This window comes from Hypanus sabinus, chromosome 22 (genome assembly GCF_030144855.1).
Source record: "Hypanus sabinus isolate sHypSab1 chromosome 22, sHypSab1.hap1, whole genome shotgun sequence".
Classification (NCBI taxonomy): Eukaryota; Metazoa; Chordata; class Chondrichthyes; order Myliobatiformes; family Dasyatidae; genus Hypanus; species Hypanus sabinus.
This window is the reverse complement of record NC_082727.1, coordinates 22,267,914-22,293,405: the sequence shown is the minus strand read 5'-3', so window position 1 is coordinate 22,293,405 and position 25,492 is coordinate 22,267,914. Positions and strand designations below refer to the sequence as shown.

Here is a 25,492-nt window from a genome sequence, read left to right as displayed (position 1 = left end):
TGTGTTGTATGATGTGGGCAATCATAGTCTTCCATCTGTCCTAATCTGAGAAGTAACAACGGATCATTACCTGTGAAGAAGACACCCTCTTCACCCCCTATGTTGCCGCCCTCACACTCCTCCCTATCCATGATCATGATTGTTCTTGGCAATTATTTTTCATAGAAGTAGGTTGCCATTACCACCTTCTGCGTGGTGTCTTTACAAACCAGGTGACTCCAGTACTTCAGAGATTGTCTGCCTGGTGTCAGTGGTTGTTTAACCAGGACTTGAGATATGCACTGGTTGCTCATTTGACCATCCACCGCCTGCTTTCATGACTTCATGTGACCCTGACTGGAGGACTAAGCAGGTGCTATACCTTACCCAGTAGTGACTTGCAGGCTTGCAGAGGGAAGGAGTGCCTTACACATCTTTTGGTAAAGATGCTCCATGCTGCCAACCTGTTGTGGAAGAGCCAGTTAAACTCCTGGACTGCCATGTACATTGCCTATAAAAAGTATTCTCCCCCCCCCCCCCCCCCGGTAGTTTTGATGTTTTACTGTTTTACAACATTGAATTACAGTGGATTTAATTTGGCTATTTTTGACACAGATCAACAGAAAAAGACTTTTGTGTCAAAGTTAAAACAGATCCCTACAAAATGATTGAAATTAATTACAAATATAAAACACAAGATAATTGATTGCATAAGTATTCACCTCCTTCAAGTCAGTAATTAGAAGATGCACCTTTGGCAGCAGTTACAGCTTTAAGACTGTGTGAATAGGTCTCCATCAGCTTTGAACATCTGGACTGCAATTTTGTCTCTTTTTTACAAAACTGCTCAGGCTCTGTCAGATTGCATGGGGATCATGAGTGAACAGCCCTTTTAAAGTCCAGCCACAAATTCTCAAATTGGATTGGGTTCTGCACTCTGACTTGGCCACTCCAGGCTTTGTTTTTAAACCATTCCTGAGTAGCTTTGGCTTTATGCTTGGGGGTCATTGTCTTGCTGGGAAACAAATCTCCCAAGTCGCAGTTCTCTTGTGACTTGGTTTTCCTCCAGGATTTCCTTGTATTTTGCTGCATTCATTTTGTCCTATATCTTCACAAGCCTTCCAGGGCCTGCTGCAGTGAAGCATCCTCACAGCATGCTGCAGCCACCACTGTACTTCACAATAGGGATGGTGTGTTTTTGATGATGTGCGATATATGGCTTACACATGGTTGAAAAGCTCAATACTGGTTTCATCAGACCATAGAACCTTCTTGCAGCTGACTTTGGAGCCTCCCAGATGCCTCTGGCAAACTCTAGTCGAGATTTCATGCGAGTTTTTTTTTCAACAGTGGCTTTCTCTTTGCCTCTCTCCCATAAAACTGTAACTGTTGAAGCACCTGGGCAATAGCAATTATATGTGCAGTCGCTCCCATCTCAGCCACCAAAGCTAGACTCCTCCAGAGTTGTCTCTTGGTGGCCTCCTTCACTATTCCATTCTCACACAGTCACTCAGTTTCACTCAGTTTTTGAGGATGGCCTGCTCTAGGCAAATTTACAACTGTGCCATATTCTTTCCCTTTCTTGATGAATGAATTAACTGTACTCCAATGAGTATTCAGTGACTTGGAAATTTTCTTGTATCCATCTCATGACTTGTGCTTTTCAATAACCTTTGCGTGGAGTTGCTTGGAATGTCCTTTTGCCTTCATGGTGTAGTGTTTGCCAGGATACTGACTCACCAGCAGTTGGACCTTCCAGATACAGATGTATTTTTAACTGTGATCAATTGAAACACCTTAACTGCACACAGTGATTGCCATTGAACTAATTATGTGACCTCAAAAAACAATTGGCTACACCAGTGATGATTGAATTGAATTGAATGATCTTTATTGTCATTATACATAGGTACAATGAAACTCTGTTTGGCTTCCTCTCAGGCAATTAAATAAAGCAGTAGATGAAAACAAGACAGTAATAGAAAAACAATATTAAATAGATAAGTAGAAGAAAATAAGTTGCAGCAGCACCAGAATATCACAGTAATGCACAAAGTGTCGTTAGTACAAGTATTTAAGTCCATGTGTGTACTCACAGTTTCAGTCATTGTTCCGTGGGAGTGGTGTGATGGAGGCCACAGCTCTGGGGTAGAAGCTGTTCCTCAGTCATGATTTGGCGTGTCATACTGAAGGGAGTGAATACTTATGCAATCAATTATTTTGTGTTTTATATTTGTAGTTAATTTAGTTCACTTTGTAGAGATCTGTTTTCTCTTTGACACGAAAGAGTCTTTTTCTGTTGATTGGTGTCAAAAAAAGGCCAAACTAAATCCACTGTGATTCAATGTTGTAAAACAGTACAATATGAAAGTTTCCAGGGGGTGGGGGTGAATACTTTTTATAGACACTGTATGTCTGTCTTGCTGAAATTAATTTATAACAGCCTTTTAGTGTTCTCCGGTAAAATTCTACGAACTCAGATATGTAAACATACAGCAGTTTATGTGTTAGCAAAATACACCTGTGTATCAATGCAGCTCTGTGGGGATAAAGGTTCTATTTAACTCTTTTTGCTAATACAATGATGGTTGGAGATGGGAATTGGGAGGGGTAGGTCAGGGCAGGGAGGCAACCAAAGCATGATTGTACTATGGGTGCATCTCTTTCATAGATGTGAATTGTACATTTCTTATGTACCACACAAACCTCCTTTGTACTATGCTTTCTTGATTTAAAAAAACAATAAAAATATTGCTGAGGAAAAAAAAAGACCACATCCACTCCAACCTTCATCAATTTGTTTTGTCACTTCCTCAAAGAATTCAGTCAGGCTCTTCACAGAGCCATGTTGAATATCCCTAATCAGACTATGCTTCTCCAAATGCTTATAAAACTTGTTTCCAAGAATCCTCTCATATAGTTTTCCCACCAGTGACATAAAACTCATTTGTTTATTACCCAGGATTATCTCTACATCCTTTCTTGAAAAAGGGAATAACAGTTGCCACCCTCCAATCATCTGGTGCTCCTCTTGTCACCAGACAGGCGCAGAGGTCATCAGCAAGGGTACAGCAATCTCTTCCCATGCTTCTTGTGGCAATCTGTGGATATCCCATTGGTGCTGGGAACTTAGTTATCTTAATGTTTTTCAGAAGTTCTAACATATCATGTTTCCTAATGTTGACTTTCCAGAATATAGCCTGATTTACACTGTCAGCCCATTTTTCAAGTCCCTCTTGCTGGTGAATACTGAAGCAAACTATTCTGAAGGACTACAGCCTCCAACTTGAGGCATGTTTCCTCTTTTATCCCTGATTTATCCTACCTTATTTAGTCATTCTCTTGTTCTTCATGTACATGTAGAATGCTTTTTGTTTTTCCTTAATCCTCCTCCTCAAGGCCTTCTCATATCTCCTTCTCACTTTCCTAAGTCTGTTCTTAAGCTCTTTCCCGGCTAGCTTGCAACTTTCTAGAGCCCCGTCTTCCTCTTGACAAGATTTTCTACATCTCCTGTCAATCATAGTTCCTTTATACTACCATCCTTTCTCTGTCTCAATGTGATAACCTATGCAGAACATCATGCAAGTGCTCCCTAAACAACCTCCACATTTCCATTGCTCATTTCCGAGTACATTTGTTCACAATTTATACTTTAAAATTCCTGATTTATAGCGTCATTGTCACGTTCTCCTTCGGGTGTAACGAAACGCCGAATTTAACGTCCGGATAAACCACAGTTAATAAGAACCAGATCGCAGTAAGATTAACCATTTACTGTTCACTCTTCACATTAACATATGGTGAAAACTGTTGATAAAACAATACAAGATTGATACAGTATTTGTTCCTTACTTAATATCACATTTCAAGTGTAAATACTTGCAAAGGTGACTATAACTACATTACACTAAGGTGCAGTATACAGGGAGAGTTTACCTGCTCCATTGACTACTTTAAATACACTTCCATGCAAACTATCCGCGACTCTTTAACTAACGAAAGCATAAACATTATCTACCGTCGTTACCTCTAACAGGATCAGCATTAACATCTTAGTTCAATATATCGATTATCTATTAACTTACAGCGTTGCTCTCACTGTGATTTCTCATGCCTGCAAAACTGCTTGTGCTCAGGTGAGCCTCGTGGAAAGCCCCCACCCTCGCGCTAATTTCAAACCGGTGTTTTCCCACAAGACACGGCGAAACCGGATGTGACGTCATCGCATGCCGATATATTTTACATGCAATGAATACACTTTAAACACTTCTAATTCTAACTAGAAAATACTATTGAATGAATTACTAAGCGAAAATATTATAAACTAAATAACTGTCGTAAAGACAGCACACTCCCCGCTTGACCTTCGTAAGGTCACAATGAGCAGAGTACAAAACTTAGTCTCTTAATCAGTCATTGGGTAGAAGTAGAATAACTTCTGTAACTGGCCCTTGGTAAATTTTCACATCGCCTTGGTCGGTAGTCTTCAATTCGATCTTCCTGACATGTCCATCCTCGCTAGGGAATGTAGCAGTGATTCTGGCCATTGGCCAGCTGTTGCGGGTGATCTGCTTGTCCCTGAGCAGGACTAAGTCTCCAACTTGAAGATTCCTGCGGGGTTCTGTCCACTTACGTCTCTGTTGCAACGAGTGTAGATATTTCTGTCTCCAGCGGGGCCAGAACTGATTTGCCAGAGCCTGGACTTGTCTCCATTGTTTTGTGTACAAATCCTTGTCTGAGAAGTCTCCTGGTGGAGGAGGTGCTCCTGCCTTCTGCGTAAGGAGCGTTGATGGCGAAAGTATAAAGGGGTTTTCTGGGTCAGAAGACACAGGTAGGAATGATTGTGCGTTTATAATGGCTGTGACCTCTGCCATTAGGGTGCACAGTACCTCGTGGGCCAATCGGGTGCGTTGCTGCATCTCAGGTTTCCTTTTCCGGGTTTTCCGTAAGGACGTGAACCGTTTGACTGCCTGCTCTTTGTTATCTGGTGAGCGCTGGCGTGGTTCTCTGAAAGTCAATGGGGCGACCCCATTATTTGCTTCATCTCTGAAGACCTTGGTGTCTTTGGTTTTTAAAGAAATGGTATCTTGAGCTGATTGTGCAAGTTTGTTTCCGTGCTCGGTTTGAACGAAAACTGACTGACCTAGCGTCTCGTCGGTTACTTTACGCTTGGTAATGTCTTGTTGTGCTTCTTTAGGGTACACCTCAGTGAGGCAGATCTCGGAACAAGAACGGCTTGACTGAGTTTGACCGCAAACTTCTGTACAGTTCGAGCTGACAATTGTTGTCCTGGAGTGAACCTCTCCCTCCCCGCCGTCCTGTTGTGGGGGTGAAGGAGCGTTGTCGGTTCTTTCATTCTTGACTTCATCACGGAGCCGTGAGGGTAAATTTCCTTCCTCGTATGGATGTGATGCAATCGTGACTCTCTGAGGTTCCTCGTAGCTGGGGAAGTTATCGAATACGTATGGAGAGGGGAGACGAGCCTGCCTGTCTATTTGAGATTGTACATAGTCGCTTGTGCGTTCCAGTCTGGTCCTTTCTAAAGTAGATCTTGCTGCGGTCAGATCACGCGACCCTTCAGCTTCTTCTATGTACTTTGCTTCCGCCATGGCAGCAGCTTCTTCTCTTTCTAGCTGCAGCACTTGCAACTCTGTCGATATTTTTGCCATTTCCAACTGGATTTCGGCTTCTCGGGCGGCCCTTTCTTTCTGGATTTCGGCTTCTCTGGCGGCCCTTTCTTTCTGGATTTCGGCTTCTCTGGCAGCCTCTTCTCTTTGGATTTCGGCTTCTCTGGCAGCCTCTTCTCTTTGTCTGGCGGCCCTTTCTTTCTGGATTTCGGCTTCTCTGGCAGCCTTTTCTTTCTGGATTTCGGCTTCTCTGGTGGCCAGTTTCATTTTCAAAACTGCTTCTTGTCTGGCGTAATGCAGTCGCACCTTGGCGGCTTCTGCCTTGGCTCTTGCCTGTGCGGACTTACTTGATGTCGTTCTACTGCCCTTGTCGCTGGGCGCCATCGACTTGATCCCGGATCGAGCTGACATTGCAGCACTTGGAACACCTGATAACGCCCGGGTGGGCTTACTTGATGTCGGTTTACTGCCCTTGTCGCTGGGCGGCGTCGACTTGATGCTGGATTGAGCTGACATTGCAGCACTTGAAACACCTGATAATGCCGCTTTTTCACTGTCACGTTCTCCTTCGGGTGTAACGAAACGCCGAATTTAACGTCCGGATAAACCACAGTTAATAAGAACCAGATCGCAGTAAGATTAACCATTTACTGTTCACTCTTCACATTAACATATGGTGAAAACTGTTGATAAAACAATACAAGATTGATACAGTATTTGTTCCTTACTTAATATCACATTTCAAGTGTAAATACTTGCAAAGGTGACTATAACTACATTACACTAAGGTGCAGTATACAGGGAGAGTTTACCTGCTCCATTGACTACTTTAAATACACTTCCATGCAAACTATCCGCGACTCTTTAACTAACGAAAGCATAAACATTATCTACCGTCGTTACCTCTAACAGGATCAGCATTAACATCTTAGTTCAATATATCGATTATCTATTAACTTACAGCGTTGCTCTCACTGTGATTTCTCATGCCTGCAAAACTGCTTGTGCTCAGGTGAGCCTCGTGGAAAGCCCCCACCCTCGCGCTAATTTCAAACCGGTGTTTTCCCACAAGACGCGGCGAAACTGGATGTGACGTCATCGCATGCCGATATATTTTACATGCAATGAATACACTTTAAACACTTCTAATTCTAACTAGAAAATACTATTGAATGAATTACTAAACGAAAATATTATAAACTAAATAACTGTCGTAAAGACAGCACAGTCATAGTTCACCCTCTTCTAATTAAATACTTTCCCATACAATCTGCTCCTATCCCTGTCCAAGGCTATGGTAAATGTCAGGAAGTTGTGGTCGCTATCTTAAAATGCTCACCTGTTGAGAGATCTATCGACTGACCAATTTCGTTGCCTAATACGAGATACAGTATGGCTTGTCTACACCATGCCACATCTATATCTTTTGCACTAAGGATGTGCCAGTTATTATCAGGGAAGTTGAAGGCCTACATTTTTCACCTTTTCAAAATCTGCCTCCTGATCTGTTCCTCAGTATATCTATTGCCATATGAGGGGTTGCCCATAAGGATAATAGTCCTCCTCACATTCAGGTGTATGGTATACATTTTGTGCAGATCTTACCTTCCCCAGAAGAGATCCCAATGATCCACAAATCTGAAACTCTGACCCCTACACTAATTCCTCAACCACACATTCATTTGCCAATTCTCCCTATTCTTACCCTCCTGTTGTATGGCACAGGCAGCAACCATGACGTCCTGCTTTTCAGCTTCCTATCTAGCTCCCTAAATTCTCTTTCCAGAATCTAATCACTTTTCTTGCCTATACAGGGCCTTGGGAAAAAGTATTCAGTCTGTTTCAGCCTGTTGGGTTATTTTTGAAGATGAGGGATACCTAGGAATGTGTATCATCCAATTAGGGTGGAAGAACTGGGAGATTTTGTGAGGGACACTAAGGTTGGTCTGGGGTTGTTTTGTTGTTCGGCAGGAGATGAAGAGAGACAATGGAGAGAGCTGGTCGAAGGATTCGACCTGGTGGGGGAACTGTGATTTGGTGGAGCAAGGTGCTGGGGTCTACTGAGGATCGGTGAATATGTGTGACTTTTGGAAGAGTAAGTGATACTATCTCCATTTACTACCATCTCTTGCAAACAGGTAGATTTGCAATATGCTCCCGTATTTTCCCTCCTATCATGGGAGCCTTTTCTACAGTGCCTGTTTCCACTTTGGGTTCTGGGGTACACTTGATCATTCTGCTCATCAGTGATCCTTGGGGGAAAAGTTCTGTTATCCAGGTTGTACAAGGCTTGAGATAGTATAGTCAGCCACCTCTGTAAGGTGTGAGTTGGTGCTATAAATTAATGTTGTTTTAAAAGTTCATTTATCCTTTCAACCAGCCCTGATGCTTGGGATTAGTAGGAAATGTGACACCCCCAATGAATTTGGGTTAGGGTTAGCTTGTCCCAAGAAATGAGACCCAATAATAACTTATTAATTTCTGCAATCCCTTTAGAATAGGGGTTCATAACCTGAGATCCATGGACCCCTCAGTTAATGGTACGGATCCATGACATAAAAATGGTTGGGAAACCTTGCTTTAGTGTACGATCTTGGTCAGCTTTTGTACACAAAGCTGTTATTAATGGGGCTGAATACTTGTCAACTATTATGAGCAAGTATTTAAATTATTGCTGCTGTGACGGGGGCCCATTGTAATCAATCTGCCATAGCTGGGCAGGACCAGTCCTCCTTTTAATGTGGGCAGTCAATTTCTCTGGGAGAGCTCTTCTTTTAACCTGCTGATAAATACGCAGTAACAGCTTCCTTAGTTGTGTCCACTGGTGGTTGTATATCTTGTTGTTTAGTTCATTCGATTGTACCATGCATGCCAGAATGACTAGTCATGTCATGAGCCCAATGTCCCTTCACATGGGATTCTGGTGAGTTAGTCTGATTTATTCATGCCGACTGGTCCACTTTATTATTAAAGGTGGTAGACAGGAGTCTTTCTGGATGTCTACTTAGGAAACAGTAATCTTCATTTGTTGGGCTACTCCCCAGATCTGTTTGCAGAGTGGCTGGCCCCCTGTATTCGCCTGTTCCTCTCCTGTCATCCACTCAGCCATTCTGTTTGTCACTTCCCAAGAGTCTGTGTGTATGTGAAGCTGATCTGTTTCACACTGCAGTGATAAAGGTGACTGCCACCAGTTCAACACTTTGGCTGGAACCACCCTTCCCAGCTTCTGCAAACCTGTTTCTGTGACTGGGTTCAGTGCAGCTGCTGTGCTTTCTGGGACACCATCTTTCCAACAACTGAAGCTGTCTGTAAACCAGGCATGGCACTTATCTCCTTCAGACATATCTGCGACAGCAGCAGTTAATGGAGGAACACGTTTATTTTTATTTTATTTATAGAGATACAGCACGCATCAGTCTATTCCGTCCCACTGAGCTGCGCCGCCCAGCAACTCAGCAATTTAACCTTGGCCTAATCACAAGATAATTTACAATGACCAGTTAACCTTCTAACCAGTACATCTTTGGACTGTGGGAGGAAATTGAAATACCTGGAGAAAACCCACATGCATACAAAGAACATGCAAACTTTCTTTCAGAGGATGCTGGAATTGAACCTGAACTTCGATGCTTTGAGATGTCACACTACAGAACTGTGTAGCTGGTGACCCAATCAACTATTATCTTCCAGCTGCTGTTGGATTTCTTTATTAGCCAAACAGGACTGTTATACTCAGGTTGCATGCCTGATCACACCTTAATTTAACTCTTCTATGGTGACTGACAAATGTCCTCCTGGTATCTGATAATGTTTCACACAAGCTATGACACCAGGTGGCAGTATTGTAAGAGGTTCCCACTTCATTAATGCCACTAGGACAGTTACTTTTAAATGGTAAATGTAAATTTTCCCAGTTTAGTCTCAACTGATTGTCCCTGAAGCACATTTATCACAATTATGCTTTTGGGTAACACAGCTAATGGTATTTTGGGCTCCATTCACAGTCTATCCCGAAAAGTCAATCCTGTTGCATTCCCGAGGAAATCATGCCGTTCTTTTACTATGTTGCCTCCTAAATCCTCTCTTTACACCGGAGGCTCCTGATATTGATCAGTGTTTCCATTTGTAATGGAATGCTCTGTCCAACAAAGCATTAATCCATTGTGTTGTTTTGTAACTCCAAAACATAAAAACTAATTGCAAGGAAAAGGTGGGAGCCAAGGAGATAACTAGTGTATGTTTAGTTTTGTTTTTGGCTTTAATTGAGGTGTGCCCGTATGATGCCATTATGTAAACAAAGAATTCTTAATTAGACTATATATTTACAATGTTACTGTAATTTTAAATACACAGTACTCTTTGCTTAACAATAGACTCCAACTCATTGTAGAATGCATCTCAACATATATGTAGACATCCACAGCATAGTAAATTTTAAAGTTGCCCCATTCAGGCCTAAAGATTTAATAGCTGTGGAGGCTTTCTTACTATTGTGAGATAATGACTTTCCCGACAAGGGGAATCACTGTGCTTGACTGTGAACTGATCTCAGGTTCTGGGGCCTCCTCCATGGTGGTTGTAGGAATTACTGTAGGACTACAAGAAGTGGTTCTGACAGCTAGGGACACCTTTCTTCTAGATGTGTTGGCATCTAGTTGGCAAGCTTCACTGGACAATGTGGATTGTAATGTGTGAGTAGTTTCCTTTACCTTTTAGAAGGCCACTTGACACTGTTTTGTTCATTGCCATTTCTTCCTGATCTATAGTAATGACTTCAATGGGTGGAGCACAGCAGCCAGGTTTGGTGGGAACTTGTAGTAATTGCCAGATTCTAAAAAGGACCCCAACTGTGATGTCCTTTGGCCTTGGGACATCCCCCACACAGTAAGTTATGCTTGGTTTAAAGAATTAACACTTTGTGTTGTGCTCTGAGCCTATAATTATCTAATCTTTATAACACTGACTTACGATTTTGGATGTGTTCCTTGTCCTCCTTACTGGTAACAGTGATGTCATCCAGGTAATACTGTGTGCCTGGACAACCTTGCAGCACCTGGTCCATAGTTTTTTGCCCGCATGCAGATCCAGATACTACTCCAAAAATAAGCCCATTAAAGCGATAAAACCCTTTGTGAGTGTTTATGGTGAGAAACATCTTGGGCTCTTTTATCTCCATTTGTAGGTAGGCCTCAGCTAAGTCCGTTTTGCTTGCTAAGTCCTATCCTAGGCAAAAGGTCTTGATCTACTTTCAGTATTGGGTTGATGGTGCCCTTAAAATCACCACCGATCCTGACAGGCCCATTCTTCTTGGCTACCGAGACCACTGGCTTTGTCCATAGTCCTTCAGCTTCCATGCAATCTTGCTCACTAGCTATTTTAGTATGAATGGTATAAGGAACTGGACAGGCTTTGTAAAACTTGGCTGTAGCATTTTCATTTAGCACTATTTTACCCTTGTTTTGAGTTTTTGATGCTACCTTTGAACACTGTTGTGGCATCAAATAGTACCTTTCTTAACTTGCTTTCAGCTGACTTATTATATGCAAATAGTGGATGGATGTCCAATCAAGTTGTTGTTATCCCAGCCACTCATGAACCTACATTACTGGGCCTCCTGTTTTTACCACATACAAGCCTAATGTGGCTTGTTGGCTGTTGCGTTTCGTTGTTACAAATGTCATTCCCACAAGAATTATCTTTTCTCCTGTATAAGTTCTTAGCTAGATATCTGCAGGCTTCAGTTTAGTGCCTTTGAAATTCCATTCAAACTCATTTTTTGGAATGCGAAGAACAAGAATTTCAGGATATGTATTGCGTACATTTCTCTGATATTAAATGGAACTTTTGAATTGAACAGCCGAGCCAGTCTAATTCCATTTTAACTAATTTGCTGTTCACTTTTGGTGTAAGCCATATTGCTTGTCTATTGTTTACTTCCACATTATAAATCTTGAAGCTACCCATTCAGGTGTCACTCTCATCATTATTTGATTTTTCTTCAACAGCATGCAGATTACTGCTCTTTTTGAATCTTCACCTTGACTTTTTCTCTTCTCTGTGCAGTCTGTTTGTTTTTGGTGTGGCCAAAACGCTCTTTTTGTGTGTCTTTGTTGCATTTTCTGTAAGTTTTTTTAGCTGTGAAGAGAAAGACGATAGTTAAGAACATTGTTGGCCCCTTGAAGAATGAATTGGGAGAAATTGTTATGGGAAACAGGGAAATGGCAACAGAATTTAATGCGTACTTTAGATCTGTCTTCACCAGGGAGGACACAAGCAATCTCCCAGATGTATGGATGGGCCAGGGTCATAAGATATCAGAGGAATTGAGACAGATTGACATTAGGAAAGAAACTGTGATGAGTAGACTGGTAGGACTGAAGGCTAATAAATCCCCGGGTCCAGATGGTCTGCATCCGAAGGTTCTAAAAGAGGTGGCTCAGGAAATTGTGGATGCATCGGTAATCATTTTCCAATGTTCCTTAGATTCAGGATCAGTTCCTGAAGATTGGAGAGTGGCTAATGTTATCCCACTTTTCAAGAAGGGAGGGAAGGAGAAAACGGAGAACTATTGCCCTGTTAGCCTAACGTCGGTCGTGGGGAAGATGCTTGAGTCCATTATTAAGGACGAAATAGTGACACATCTTGATGGCAGAAATAGGATTAGGCCGAGCCAGCATGGATTTACCAAGGGCAAATCATGCTTGACTAATCTGTTGGAGTTTTTTGAGGGTATAACAAGGATGTTAGACGAGGGTAAGCCAGTGGATGTTCTGTACCTAGATTTTCAGAAGGCATTCGATAAGGTACCACATAGGAGATTGGTGAGTAAAATCAGAGGTCATGGCATTGGGGGCAGGGTTTCAACATGGATAGGAAACTGGTTGGCAGATAGAAAGCCAAGGGTAGCAGTGAATGGGTGTTTCTCGGACTGGCTGGAGGTGACTAGTGGGGTACCACAGGGCTCTGTATTGGGTCCACAGCTCTTTACGATTTATGTCAACGATTTAGATGAGGGCATTGAAAACTATATCAGCAAGTTTGCTGACGAGACTAAACTGGGTGGCAGTGTGACATGCGAAGACGACGTTAGGAGAATACAGGGAGACTTGGATAGGCTGGGTGAGTGGGCAGATACTTGGCAGATGTCATTCAATGTGAATAAATGTGAAGTTATCCACTTTGGAAGCAGGAACAAGAGGGCAGAGTATTGTCTGAACGGTGTAGAGTTAGGTAAGGGGGAAATGCAAAGAGACCTAGGAGTCCTAGTTCACCAGTCAATGAAGGTGAATGAGCAAGTGCAACAGGCAGTGAAGAGGGCAAATGGAATGTTGGCCTTTGTTACAAGGGGAATTGAGTACAAGAGCAAGGATGTCCTTTTGCATTTGTACAGGGCCCTGGTGAGACCACACCTGGAATATTGTGTACAGTTTTGGTCTCCAGGTTTAAGGAAGGACATTCTGGCAATTGAGGAAGTGCAGCGTAGATTCACTAGGTTGATTCCTGGGATGGCAGGGCTGTCTTACGCAGAGAGATTGGAGAGATTGGGCTTGTACATGCTGGAATCGAGGAGATTGAGAGGGGATCTGATTGAAACGTTTAAGATAATTAAAGGATTTGATAGGATTGAGGCAGGAAATATGTTCCAGATGTTGGGAGAGTCCAGTACCAGAGGGCATGGATTGAGAATAAGAGGTCAGTTATTTAAAACAGAGTTGAGGAAGAGCTTCTTCTCCCAGAGAGTTGTGGAGGTGTGGAATGCACTGCCTCGGAAGACAGTGGAGGCCAATTCTCTGGATGCTTTCAAGAAGGAGCTAGATAGATATCTGATGGATAGGGGAATCAAGGGATATGGGGACAAGGTAGGGACTGGGTATTGATAGTGAATGATCAGCCATGATCTCAGAATGGCGGTGCAGACTCGAGGGGCTGAATGGTCTACTTCTGCACCTATTGTCTATTAAATCTGCATCGGTCTGATGTATATGAGCCCCTGCCACAATGATAACACAATTTCCTTAGCCAGGCCAGTTTCTGTTAAGAGTTGCAATTTTGTGCACGCACACTTTCTTTCCTGACTGTAATTCAATAACACCTCTGTCTGCTGTTTCCATTGATAACAGCTATTTCCACAGTTCTTTTTAATGTAAGTTGTGCATCAGTTAAGACAATTTTTGAATGCTTTCTTGTAAGACTTTACAAATTAAACAATCTTTCAGTGCATCATTCAGCCCATTATCAAACCTGCAATACTCAGGTAATCTCTTCAGTTCAGCCACATATACTGAAACGGACTCCTCTTCCATTTGATACTGATTATGAAACTGAAAGTGTTCTGCAATCAACAGTGGTTTTGGTTCCAAATATTCCTGCATTACTTTCATATCAGCAAGGCTCATTTCAGCTGGTTTGGTTGGAGCAGTCAAACTTGTAAGGAAATTGTATGCCTTTAAACCCAATACACTTAGCAAAACTGACGCACGCTTCTCATTGGCTATTTCATTTGTTTCAAAATATCACTCGATTTGTTCAGTATACACGAACCACTTAGCTGTTGTGCAATCAAACGCATCTATCTTTCCGATGTTGCCAGCCATTTCTGCTTTTTTCTAAATTTATGATTATCACAAGATACTCACTTTTTTTAGGCCGGCTGGTGGCACAGTGACATCAGCGCCAGACTCTGGAGCGAAGGCTTCCGAGTTCGAATCCAGTTGGGCCGCTCCCAGACCCACTTTCCATCTGGGCCAGGTTGAATGTCAAGCTCGCAACTTGGCCTTGTAAAAAAAAATCACTGCGCTGTGAGAAGGACGTTGGGGACCACTCACAGAATCTTTCCTCCAAGACAACCACTTTGAAAAAAAAGTGGTCGCTGAGGCTCTGGTAGAGTATGGCACACACAAAAAAAAGCAACTCACTTTTTATGAGTTCGTGAATTTGTCCATTTTCTGCCATCTTTTTAACTTGATAGTCTTTCCTTTTGTGAAGAAATTATGGTGCTCTGAAGAAAAAGTACTACTGTTTTTTTAAAAACTAATGTCTCACTGCACTTCAACAGTTAGGTAGGTAGTTATCTCAGCTTCTTTTAAAACTTCCTCATCACCACTGTTATGTTTTGTAACTCCAGAACATAAAACCTAATTGCAAGGAAAAGACAGAAGAAGCCTAGCGGATAACCCATGTACATTTAGTTTGGTTTTTATTTTAAGTGTGGTGCTCATGCGTGACACGATCACATAATTATGTATGCTATTTATGTACTTCTACATATAACCCACAACATGTTATGTAAACAACAAAGAATGCTGAATCAAACAATATTTTTACATTATAGTCCACCCTCCTTATCCACAGGTGATTGGTTCCGGGACCCCTCGCAGATGCTCAAGTCCCTTATTCTACCTGTCTCAATGCAGTGGATATTAGGAACCGGCACCAGAGCTCTGAATACGCAGTGTTTCTGTCCACAAAAATAATCACGATCACAATTGAAAATAAAGTGGAAATAATAAAGCGTTTGGAAAGAGGTGAAACGCCATTGGTCATTGGAAAAGCATTAGGCTATGTCGGTCAACGATCGGAAAAATTTTAAAGGATAAAAGTGAGAAAGACCCTGCCTGGATGATAGCTACAATTATTACTAAGCAACGCAGAGGTTTAATTATTGGGTTTTGGATTCTTGATCCTCCACTTCAACCCGGCACAGTGGAGAGCGCGCTCAGAAGTGGTCTGTCTCTGGATCAAACTGGGAAAATTCCGTTCCCAAGCCCAGCACTGAAACATATGTTCTTAAGTGTTTTATATGCATAGAAAGGTAAAATATATACTATATACTAAGACAAACGCTTGACTAACTGACGCTAAATAATACTGGATGTACCTGTTCCGACTTACTTAGAGAACTTCCGATTTTTTTTTTGATCCTGATGCATGATAACCCATGCACATCCTCCCGTATATTTTAAATCATCTCTAGATTACTTATAATACCTAATACAATGTAAATGCTGTGTAAAATGGTTGTTATACTGCATTGTTTAGGAAATAATGACAAGAAAAAAAGTCTGTACATGCTCGAACAACAAGTGCTGGAAGAGCACTTCCGGGTTTTCACAATTAGCGGTTGATTGAATTCGCGCATGCGGAACCCGCAGATAAGGAGCACTGACTGTATTACTCAAATATTCCTGAAATATTACATACATACAACTTTGCTTGTTTCTACCTCTGTGCAGTCAAGTTCAAATTTATTGTCATTTGACTGTACAAATGAAACAACGTTCTTCCAGACCAAGGTGCACTCGCAGAGCATATATCACACACAGCACATAAAATATTACCATAAATAAGTTAATAAATTATAATTCAAGATGCATGTCGTGTGCAGCACAAGTAAACAGTTCGTTGACGTCAGTGGTGGCAGCTTATTCATTAGCCTCACAGCCTGAGGAAAGAAGCTGCTACCCAATCTGTCAGTCCTAGTCTTGATGCTTCTGTACCTCCTTCCTGATGGTAGTGGGTCCAAGAGATTATGGGATAGGTGGTATGATCTTCAATGATTCGGGCATTTTGTCTTCAATACTCATAGTAAATGTCACAAACTGGAGGAAATTATGGTCTTGGCAGTTTTTACTATCCTCTGTAGAGTCTTGCATTCCTTTGTCTTGTAGCTTCCATACCTCTATGATGCAGCCAAACAGGACAATCTTAATGGTGCTCCTTTAGAAAGTTGTTAGAACACAGACTTAGGAGCCTTACGTGATTCAAACTCCTTGGAAAGCATTGACACTGCTGTGCCTTCCCTGACTAGTGAGGAGGTGGTTAGGCTCCAGGTTATATCGTCTCTTATGTGCACACCAAGGAACTTTGCTCTTCACTCTCTCTGCGGCAGAGCCATTGATGTGCAATGGAGAGTGCTCTGCCTGTGCTTCCCTGAAATCCACAATCATCTCTTTTGTCTTGTCCACATTGAGACTCAGACTCTTACCCCATTTGACAAGCTTCTCTCCATCCTCTCTCTATGCAACTCATAATTGTTGCTGATGAGGCCAACCACTGTAGCGAACTTGATGCATTTTGAGCTGGATCTGGCAGTGTAATCGTTAGTCAACAGTTTGAACAGCAGCGGGCTGAGCACACAGCCTGGGAGGCACCAGTGATCAGCATGAAGGAGCTTGAGATGTTGCTGCCAACTCAGACTGACTGGGGTCTTTCCATCAAGAAGACCAAGATCCAGTTACAGAGCAGGGTGTTGAGTCCCAGTGAGGATAGTTGCCCACCAGCCTCAAGGGATAATCATGTTAAATGCCGAGCTGGTCGCTGAACTAAATCCTGACATATGAGGCATCATTTTCTGGGTGGGATAGGATGGAATTGGGGTCCTGCAGTGCTGAGGTGGCACTTTCTGGCCAGCTTCTGATCTCCCTGTGAACTGGTTTGATTCATTTACCCAGTGTAGAGATTAACAACATGGATATGTGGTCTGAGTATCTGAGGGGAGGTGGGGGCAGCCTTGTAGGCTCCAGAAACATTGATATAACCAGGTCTAATATATTCTGTCCTAGTTGCAAAATTGACATGCTGGAAGAACTTTGGCAGGTCTGTTTTTAAGTTGGCATGATTGAAGTCACCAGCAACAATAAATAAACCATCAGAGTGAGTGACTTCAAGGTCACAGATGGCACCATAGAGCTCTTATGGTGCTTCCTCAGCACTAGCATGGGGGATGTAAACGGCAATAATCATAATGGCAGTGAATTTCCTCAGTAAGTAGAAGGGCCTGCACTTCACCATTAAAGACTATCTGCATTGAGCAGTGGCTGTTACTACTGAGGCATTTGCACTCTAGTTGTTAATGTAGATACAAAGACTTCCTTTGTGGGCTTTGCCAGAGTTTGCAGCATTACTGTTATTTGAAAAGAGATTAGACGTTCTAGCTGTGTCTGGAGTGGTGTCCTGGAGCCACATTTCTGTCAGGATGAGTATGCAATGTTAGCTACTTAAGGTTTCGAGTCGCCCAGTGAGGAAGCTTCATAATTCTGTCTGCTCAGGGACCTTCTCTTTGAGAGAGGTTGTGGAGAGGACTTTGAGCCATTCCGGATCAACTCTTGTGCCCCTGATGTCCATCATTCTCTGCATCTCAGCCTGTGTGATGGATTCTCCTTTCAAGGGAGGGGCACTAGGCTCAATCTCCTTAATATCACAGTGATGTTTTGATAAGGCATACATGATTCCCATAGGCAAACCATCAATCTTTGCTTAATCATTCCTTCCTTTAACAGGGCTTAAACACCTCCTTGTGAGATAGTGGCGGACTGATGCCTGTATTATTTTATTGCTTTCCCTTCCTTCCTTTTGACTTGAAGACTTTGATTCTTGTTTTTCCTTTGTCATTCTGCCTTAGTGCTTCTATCCTGTTGAATTATCCCACTGGCAATCCCAAGGTAGATGCTGAGGGCCATTTTGAACCATCCTGTTTGTATATCCCTGATTCAATATCTCTTCATCCAGGCCATCCCACCCCATTCTACAGTAAATGCCTATATGTGTAATTATAGCTCAAAGCATAGCAATTCCTTCATCTACAGTGTGCTAAGGTATGACTTGTTGTCCAGTTACCACAGAGGGAGAGACCCTTATTAACATGTGAGAATAAATCTGTAGGGTCATCATTGTTATTCCCCATCTGATTATTACTAAGACTTCATGTAGAGAGAGGGAACAAGTCATTAGTTGTACATACTTATTCCACATGCTACTCCCTTTAGATAGATAGATACTTTATTCATCCCCAAGGGGAAATTCAACATTTTTCCAGTGTCCCATACACTTATTGTAGCAAAAACTAATTACATACAGTATTTAACAGTATAAATATGATATGCATCTAAAATCACCCTCCCAAAAAGCATTAATAAATAGCTTTTAGTCTTCCACACTCTAGTCATTCTTTCCTCCTCTGTCATCTTGCCATCTCCCTGTGTCATTGTGGTGCTGTTTGTCAGACATGAAGTTCTGCTCATACCTTGGTGAGAGATTCTCAAGCCCTTCTATATATATATAATTATCACAGCTATCAGAAGTCCACTCCTTCCCTCCTTCCTTGGCCAATATCCTCTCACATTGACAGGATCCAGGTCATTATCCTTCATCTTTGCCCAATGTGTATATATTTGCAAATAAAGGAGACACTGCATATGTTAACCCCAAGAAATTATATAAAACATGCTATACAGAAGGAAAAACAAATCGTTAATGAAGCAGCAGTACAGAAAACAAATTAATACTTATCATTCACTAAACTAGCCTATCTGTAGAATGCCAATAAACTTTCATGCAGCACTCTCTCACACTCTCAACATACTTAACACTATTTAACTTTAGCACTAACACTAGTCCTAAGAGATGATTCTCCACCTCTCTCTCACCCTCCTCTTTTCTTTTTCCTTTCCTCTCTCAGAAAATAGTTGCTCCTTTTTATATCCTTCAAAACCCCTTAAACTAGTACTTCCCATACATTTGGTACCTGCACGATGATCTATCTTCTCCAGACAAACTATTATGTCTGTAGATTTGCCCTCCCTTAATTTTCTCAAAACATTACTGTGAACTGTACTTTCTCAAAATGATTCCACCCCAAGCCAATATTGTTTTGTCTTACAGACTTACATTTTATTTTAGCATATACCAGGGAGGAATCACATTTAACTCTTTCTTTATAAATGGATGCGATGAATTTTGGCGAATTAAACCATGGCAGGAATATCAAGGCTCTGGGGAGTGTTGTAGAACAGAAAGTCACAGGGATGCAAATACATACTTCCCTGAAAGTGATAGGCACATGAATGTGAGCAAAATGGAAGGATATGGACATTGTGTAGGAAGAAGATATTAGTTGGCTATTTGATCACTAATTTAATTAGTTCAGCATAATATTGTGGGTCAAAATGGCCTGTTCCTGTGCTGTACCTTTCGGTGTTCTATGTGCCCGTTTAAGAGTTTATAAATGCCCCTAATGTGTCTGCCTCCACTGCCACCTGGAGGGTGTCCCATATACCCACCACTCTGTAAATAAAATACTTTTCCTGCACTTTGTTGGTGAGACCACACTTGGAGTACTGTATGAAGCTATGCTTGCCATATACTATAGAAAATATATAATAGTATTGAATGGCATTCTATACTGTATGAGGGGTAAGTTTTTTTTAGACAGAAGTGGCTGGTATGTGAAGCAATAATATGAAACAAGGCAGGGGCAATTGCAAAATTTAAAAGGCATTTACAAAGATACATGCATAGGAAAGGTTTTGTAGGATTATAGGCCAAACACAGTCATGGGATTAGTTGCAGAGGCTGCTTGGTTAGCATAGATGAAATGGATCAAAGGGTTTAATTCTGTTCTGTATAACTCTATGTTAGCCTGGCCAATGTGAATTTGTAGGATCTTGTTGGCCTTTGCAGAACCTGTAAATTTAAGTCTTATTAGAGTAGATTCAGAAGCCAAATCTATCAGTTTGCCATTGAATTATGTGTTCAGCGGTAGAGCCCTGTTTCCTCACTGTTAACCTGGGGAGAAAAACTGAGTATCTCTCAGGGGGCTTGGTAATTTGTAACACACATAAAAACCCTTCAATTTTTAATGGCTGTGATTTTCTTTTCAGGAGTTTTCTCTACTCTCTGTGCTGTACCAAAGAAAGAAGGCTTTCTTGGATTGTACAAAGGTAATGGAGCAATGATGGTCAGGATCTTTCCATATGGTGCCATTCAATTCACAGCCTTCGACAGATACAGAAAGGTAAAATCAGTTGTCTCAATAGTAATGATTTTGAGCCAACTCTTGCTGGCTCTGTTGACCTCTGTGGACTCATTTCCTGCCATTCCCTCACCCTGTTATTTACTACATCCAGATGCAGAGAGTTTTGTTATATAAGCCCTCCACCTCCAGAATCTATCGGTGTCCTGCATGGTGGGCTGGCCTGGAAGGTTAGATCTTATTCATAGTATGAAGTACAAAAATGGCTTGGGTAAGAAGTCAGAAGGGTGTCACGGAGAGCTGTTATTCAGATTGGAGGTTTGAGACCAGGAATTAATGTTGGGCTGTTGTTATTTGTCATGTGTGTAATGATTCGGATGGCAATATTGTTAAGTTTGCAGATGACAGCAAAGTTGGTGGTGTAGTGGACAGTGAGCAAGGTTGTCTAAGATTATAGTGGGACCCGGATGAACTAAGGAACCAGGTCAACAACTGATAGATGACCAGAAGATATATCAGCAGAATTAGGCCATTTGGCCCATCGAATCTGCTCCATCACTCCATCATAGCTGATTTATTATACCTCTCAACTCAATTCTTCTGCCTTCTTCCCATAACCTTTGACACCCTGACCAATCAAGAACCTGTCAAACTCTGCTTTAAATATACCCAATGATTTGGCCTCTATAGCCACATGTGGCAGTGAATTCCATAGATTCATCACTCTCTGGCTGGAGAAATTTTCTTAATTTCTGTTCTAAAACTATGTCCTTCTATTCTGATGTTATGTGCTCTGGTTCTAGACTCCCCCATTATAGGAAACATCTCCAATCTCCACATTCCTTTCAGTATTGAATAGGCTTCAATGAGATCCCTTTCTAAACCTCAGTGTGTATAGTCCCAGAGCTATCAAACATTTCTCATATGGTTAGTCTTTCATTTGTGAGAACCTCCCCTGGACCGTCTCCAATCCAGCACATTTTTTCTTAGATAAAGGGACTAAATCTGCTCAAAATACTTTGTGACCAGTGCCTTATAAAGTCTCAGCCTTACATCCTTGCTTTTATATTCTAGTCCTTTTGAAATGAATGTGAATATTGCGTTTGCCTTTCTGACCACAAACTCAACCTGCAAGTGACTCGCATGTCCCTTTGCACCTCTGATTTTTGAATATGCACTTTGTTTAAAAAATGGTCTATGCCTTTATTTCTTTTACCAAAGTGGATGACTATACTCTCCCTATTCTGTATTACATCTACCACTTCTTTGCCCTAATCTGTCTAAGTCCTTCTGCAGACTCCCTGCTTTCTCAACACTTCTTGCCCTTCCACTTATCTTTTTATTCTCCACAAGCTTGGCCACAAAGCCATCAATTCCATCATCCAAGTCATTGGTATATAATGTGAAAAGTTTTATTTTTCATAAATAAATCAAAACATTTAACCAACACACACAAAATGCTGGAAGATCTCAGTAGGCCAGAAAAAAAAAATTCAATTACACTGCCATGTGTGGAGCACCATGGATACTGGCAGTCAACCAGAAAAGGCCTCCTTTATTCCCACTCTTTGCTTCCTGCCCATCAGCCAATCTTCTGTCCATGCTGGTTTCTATCCTGCAATACCATGGGCTCTTATTTTGTTTAGAAGCCTCATGTGGGGCACTTTGTAAAGGCCTCCTGAAAATTCAAGTAAACAACATCAACTGTCTCCTTTGTTTATCTTGCCTGTTATTTCCCCAAATAATTCAAACAGATTTGTCATGCTGGATTTCTCCTTAAGGAAATCATGCTGACTTTGACCTATTTTTTCTTGTGCCTCTAAGAACCCTGAAACCTCATCCTTAATAAATGACTCCTAATTTCTTCCCAGTCAGGTGAACTGGCCTATAATTTCCTGTCATTTGCCTTCTTGCCTTTTTGAAGAATCCTCCTGAACCATTACAGAATCTAGTAATTCTTGAAAGATCATTACTAATACCTCCCACAATCTGTTCAGCTACCTCTTTCAGAACCCCGGGTCTGTCTGGTGCAGGTGACTTGCCTTTCAGCTTATCAAGCACCTTCTCCTTAATAGTAGCAACTACACTCACCTCCGTCCGCCCTGTGACTTGCTGGCATTGCTTCTTGAATTGCTGGGAAACTGCTGGTCAGTGAAGATACAAAATACTTACTGAATTTGTCTGCTATTTCTTTGTCTTGCATTACTAACTTTCCAGTGGCCTGATGCCCACTATTATCTCTCGTTTATTCTTTATATATCTGGAAAGATAAATTTTAAATTGGATAATTATATTGCATTTTGATAAGTTAAAACAGAGCAGGGCTTATGTAGTAAATATTAGTGCCCTGGCAAATGTTGTAGAAGAGACTTGGGGGTGAAGCTACGTAATTCCCAATGGGTGGCAATACAGGTAGACAGGATGGTGACTTTTGGCACACTTGTCGTCTTCATTTGTCAGGGTATAAAATACGATCTGTGATGTCATGTTGCAATTGTACAAGTTGATGAGACAGTGTTGGAGTGTTACGTGCAATTTGAACACCAAGGAATAGAGAAAATGGGAAAGATTTAAAGGAACCTGAGGGGCAATTTTTCACACAGAAAACTGTGGGTAAATGGAACAAAACTGTAAGATGTAGGAGCAGAATTAGGCCATTTGGTCCATCAAATCTGTTTGGCCATTTCATCATGGTTGATCTGTTTCCCACTCAACCCCTATCTCCTGTTTTTGTCCTGTAAGCTTTCAACCCTGATTAATCAAGAAACTATCAACGTCTGCCTTAAGTACACCCAATGACCTGGTCTCCACAGCTGCCTGTGCCAATGAGTTCCACCAGTTCACCACCATCTGGCTAATGAAATTCCTCCTCATCTCCACTGTAAAGCGATGTCCGTCTATTCTATTCTGTGCCCTCTGGTCCTCGACTCCCCCACCAAAGAAAAATCTTCTCTATATCAACTCTATCTAGGTCACTGACCACGGTTAGGTCTAGAGATAAATATTTGAATCATTTAGGAGCAGAGGTCTGTGGACCAAATGCTAGGTTATGGGGTTCATTTGGAAGGTTCATGGATGAGTTGGGCTGAATGGCCTGTTTTGAAGTTGTATGATTCAATGAATGAGAAACGTCTAGGGTCATATTGTTTTGACCCTTTCAAATCTCTGTTCAAGATAGCTGAGATTTTATTGCTATTTAATGATCCTTGTTTTTTAATGTCGATTTTTATTTAAATATATTTGAATTTAAATTTCCTTCTATCTCCAGGTTAGTGGTCCTGGTCTCCACGTACTAGTTCAGTAATTAGTCACTATGCTATGACATCTGCAGTACGGCAAGTCTTTCTGTGAACAGACAGCCTTCCACTTCATCAAATGTTTCTCAATTTGTTGGATATAGTGTTGTGAATCAGTGTTGGTTCTTTTGATATCTCAACAATCACAAAGTACTGGGTATCTGATGGTACACAACACTTCTCAATGTATTTGATACTCATTTTGACTAAGAATGCCATTTTGCACTATTGCTCCAGTAATACATTTGGTAGAAATTGGGATGGGATTTGTATTTAAAACTATGAATAAACGGATCTTTGTTTTGTATAGATTTTAATCAGCAAACTAGGTATTGCTGGACATGTTCACCGATTAATGGCTGGATCCATGGCAGGTATATATTTCCTTTTGAATTTCATATGTTAACTTCTGTAAAGAATCGTTCAGACATTTCCATAGATCTTGTTTCTAAATCTAGAAGTTTGAAATGAATATTTTCATGAATCACATGGATCTGTTTTTAAATATTCTCAATTGGTAGGTTGAAGGAATATGTGTCGTCTTGAATCATCCCACCATTTGGACCAGAATTCACGTCACCACAACACATTCTTTCATTGTCTCTATAATGTTTTAATTTCATGTTTTTTGTAAGTTAGATATGGCTAGGCAGGAGATCTTTATTGCTCATCCCTACTTGGGTTGGCCTTTTTGATGACTGTGAGTTGAAGTGCTCAGAGTGCTGTGGTAAATGGAATGCTGGTATTCTGATCTATGGAGAAAGAAGGAATAGTATCATATTTCCAAGTTGATACAATCTCACATTTTCCTGGTCTTAGACAATGGAAGAATAACATTAAATTTATGAGTCAGAATTATATGTTATTTCGAGATGGTTTAAGGTACAGTTATTACTGTTCTCCTTGTCATGAGTGATGGAATTCATGGTAATTGGCTGGTGCTACTGATAAAGTAATGGTGGGTTGCTGGTTTTTGAATTGAATTTTGCAAACACTCTAGTATTCAGGTGGACAGAGTGATTTAGTGTTATACGAGGTGCCAGTCATAAAACATGGAACAGTACAACATAGTAACAAGTCCTTTGGCTCACAGTGTAGTGACAAACTAATTAAATTAATGATCAAATGCTCAACTTAAATAATCGCTCTGCCTACAAGATGTCCATATATTTCCATTTCATGGACATTCACTTGCCTATTTAAGAGCTTAATTAATCCCCCTAATGTATTTGCCTCCATCACCACTCTAGGCAGCACATTCCAGATACTCACCACTCTATATGAAAATAATTGTCCTGCACGTCTCCTTTGAACTTACCTCTTATTGCATGCCCTTTTGTATTAGACATTTCAACCCTGGTGAAATATACTATCTGTCTATTCAATCTATTCCTCATAATCTAATAAACCTCTTTCTGATCTTCCCTCAGGCTCCACCGCTCTAGAGAAAACAACCCAAGTTTGTCCAACCTCTGTATAGTACATGCCCTCTAATCCAGGCAGATCTCATTAAACCTTTTCTGGACCCTCTCCAAATCCTCCACATCCTTCCTATAATGGGGTGGCCAGAACTGGATGCAGTACTCCAGATGCAGTTGTATAAAGCTACAACATAACTTCTTGACTTTTGAACTGAACGCCCTGACTATTAAAGGCAAGCATGCCATATGCCTTTTTTACCACACTGTCAGCCTGTGGATCCACTTTCAGGGAGCTATGAAATAGGACCCTAAGAACCCTCTGCTCATCAATACTGTAAAGGGTTTTGCCATTTGATCTCTCAAGGTACAACACTTCACATTTGACTGGGTTAAATTCCAACTGCCATCTATTAGTATGTA

General features: G+C 41.3%; 2 protein-coding genes across 8 annotated transcripts in view; one reads left to right on the top strand and one right to left on the bottom strand.

Moving 5' to 3' along the window:
- slc25a16 (solute carrier family 25 member 16) overlaps positions 1–25,492 on the top strand; it is a 64,888-nt gene that overhangs the window by 18,053 nt on the left and 21,343 nt on the right. For 3 of the 7 annotated variants that reach the window (XM_059947275.1, XM_059947276.1, XM_059947277.1), the window contains exons 5-6: positions 20,264–20,397; positions 23,962–24,025. In XM_059947275.1, coding sequence (XP_059803258.1) covers positions 20,264–20,397; positions 23,962–24,025 — 198 coding nt within the window. Of the gene's footprint in view, positions 1–7,577; positions 7,702–10,372; positions 10,491–14,957; positions 15,131–15,152; positions 15,418–20,263; positions 20,398–23,961; positions 24,026–25,492 lie in introns of those variants that run through there. The other 4 variants (XM_059947281.1, XM_059947279.1, XM_059947278.1 and 1 more) reach the window with 4 other exon arrangements.
- On the bottom strand, positions 22–6,638 carry LOC132379800 (uncharacterized). Its single transcript, XM_059948084.1, has 3 exons — positions 6,568–6,638; positions 5,034–6,289; positions 22–45 (listed from the first exon to the last, which is right to left on the bottom strand). Exons 2-3 carry the CDS (start codon positions 6,120–6,122, stop codon positions 22–24), a joined length of 1,113 nt encoding a protein of 370 aa, XP_059804067.1. The 5' UTR covers positions 6,123–6,289; positions 6,568–6,638.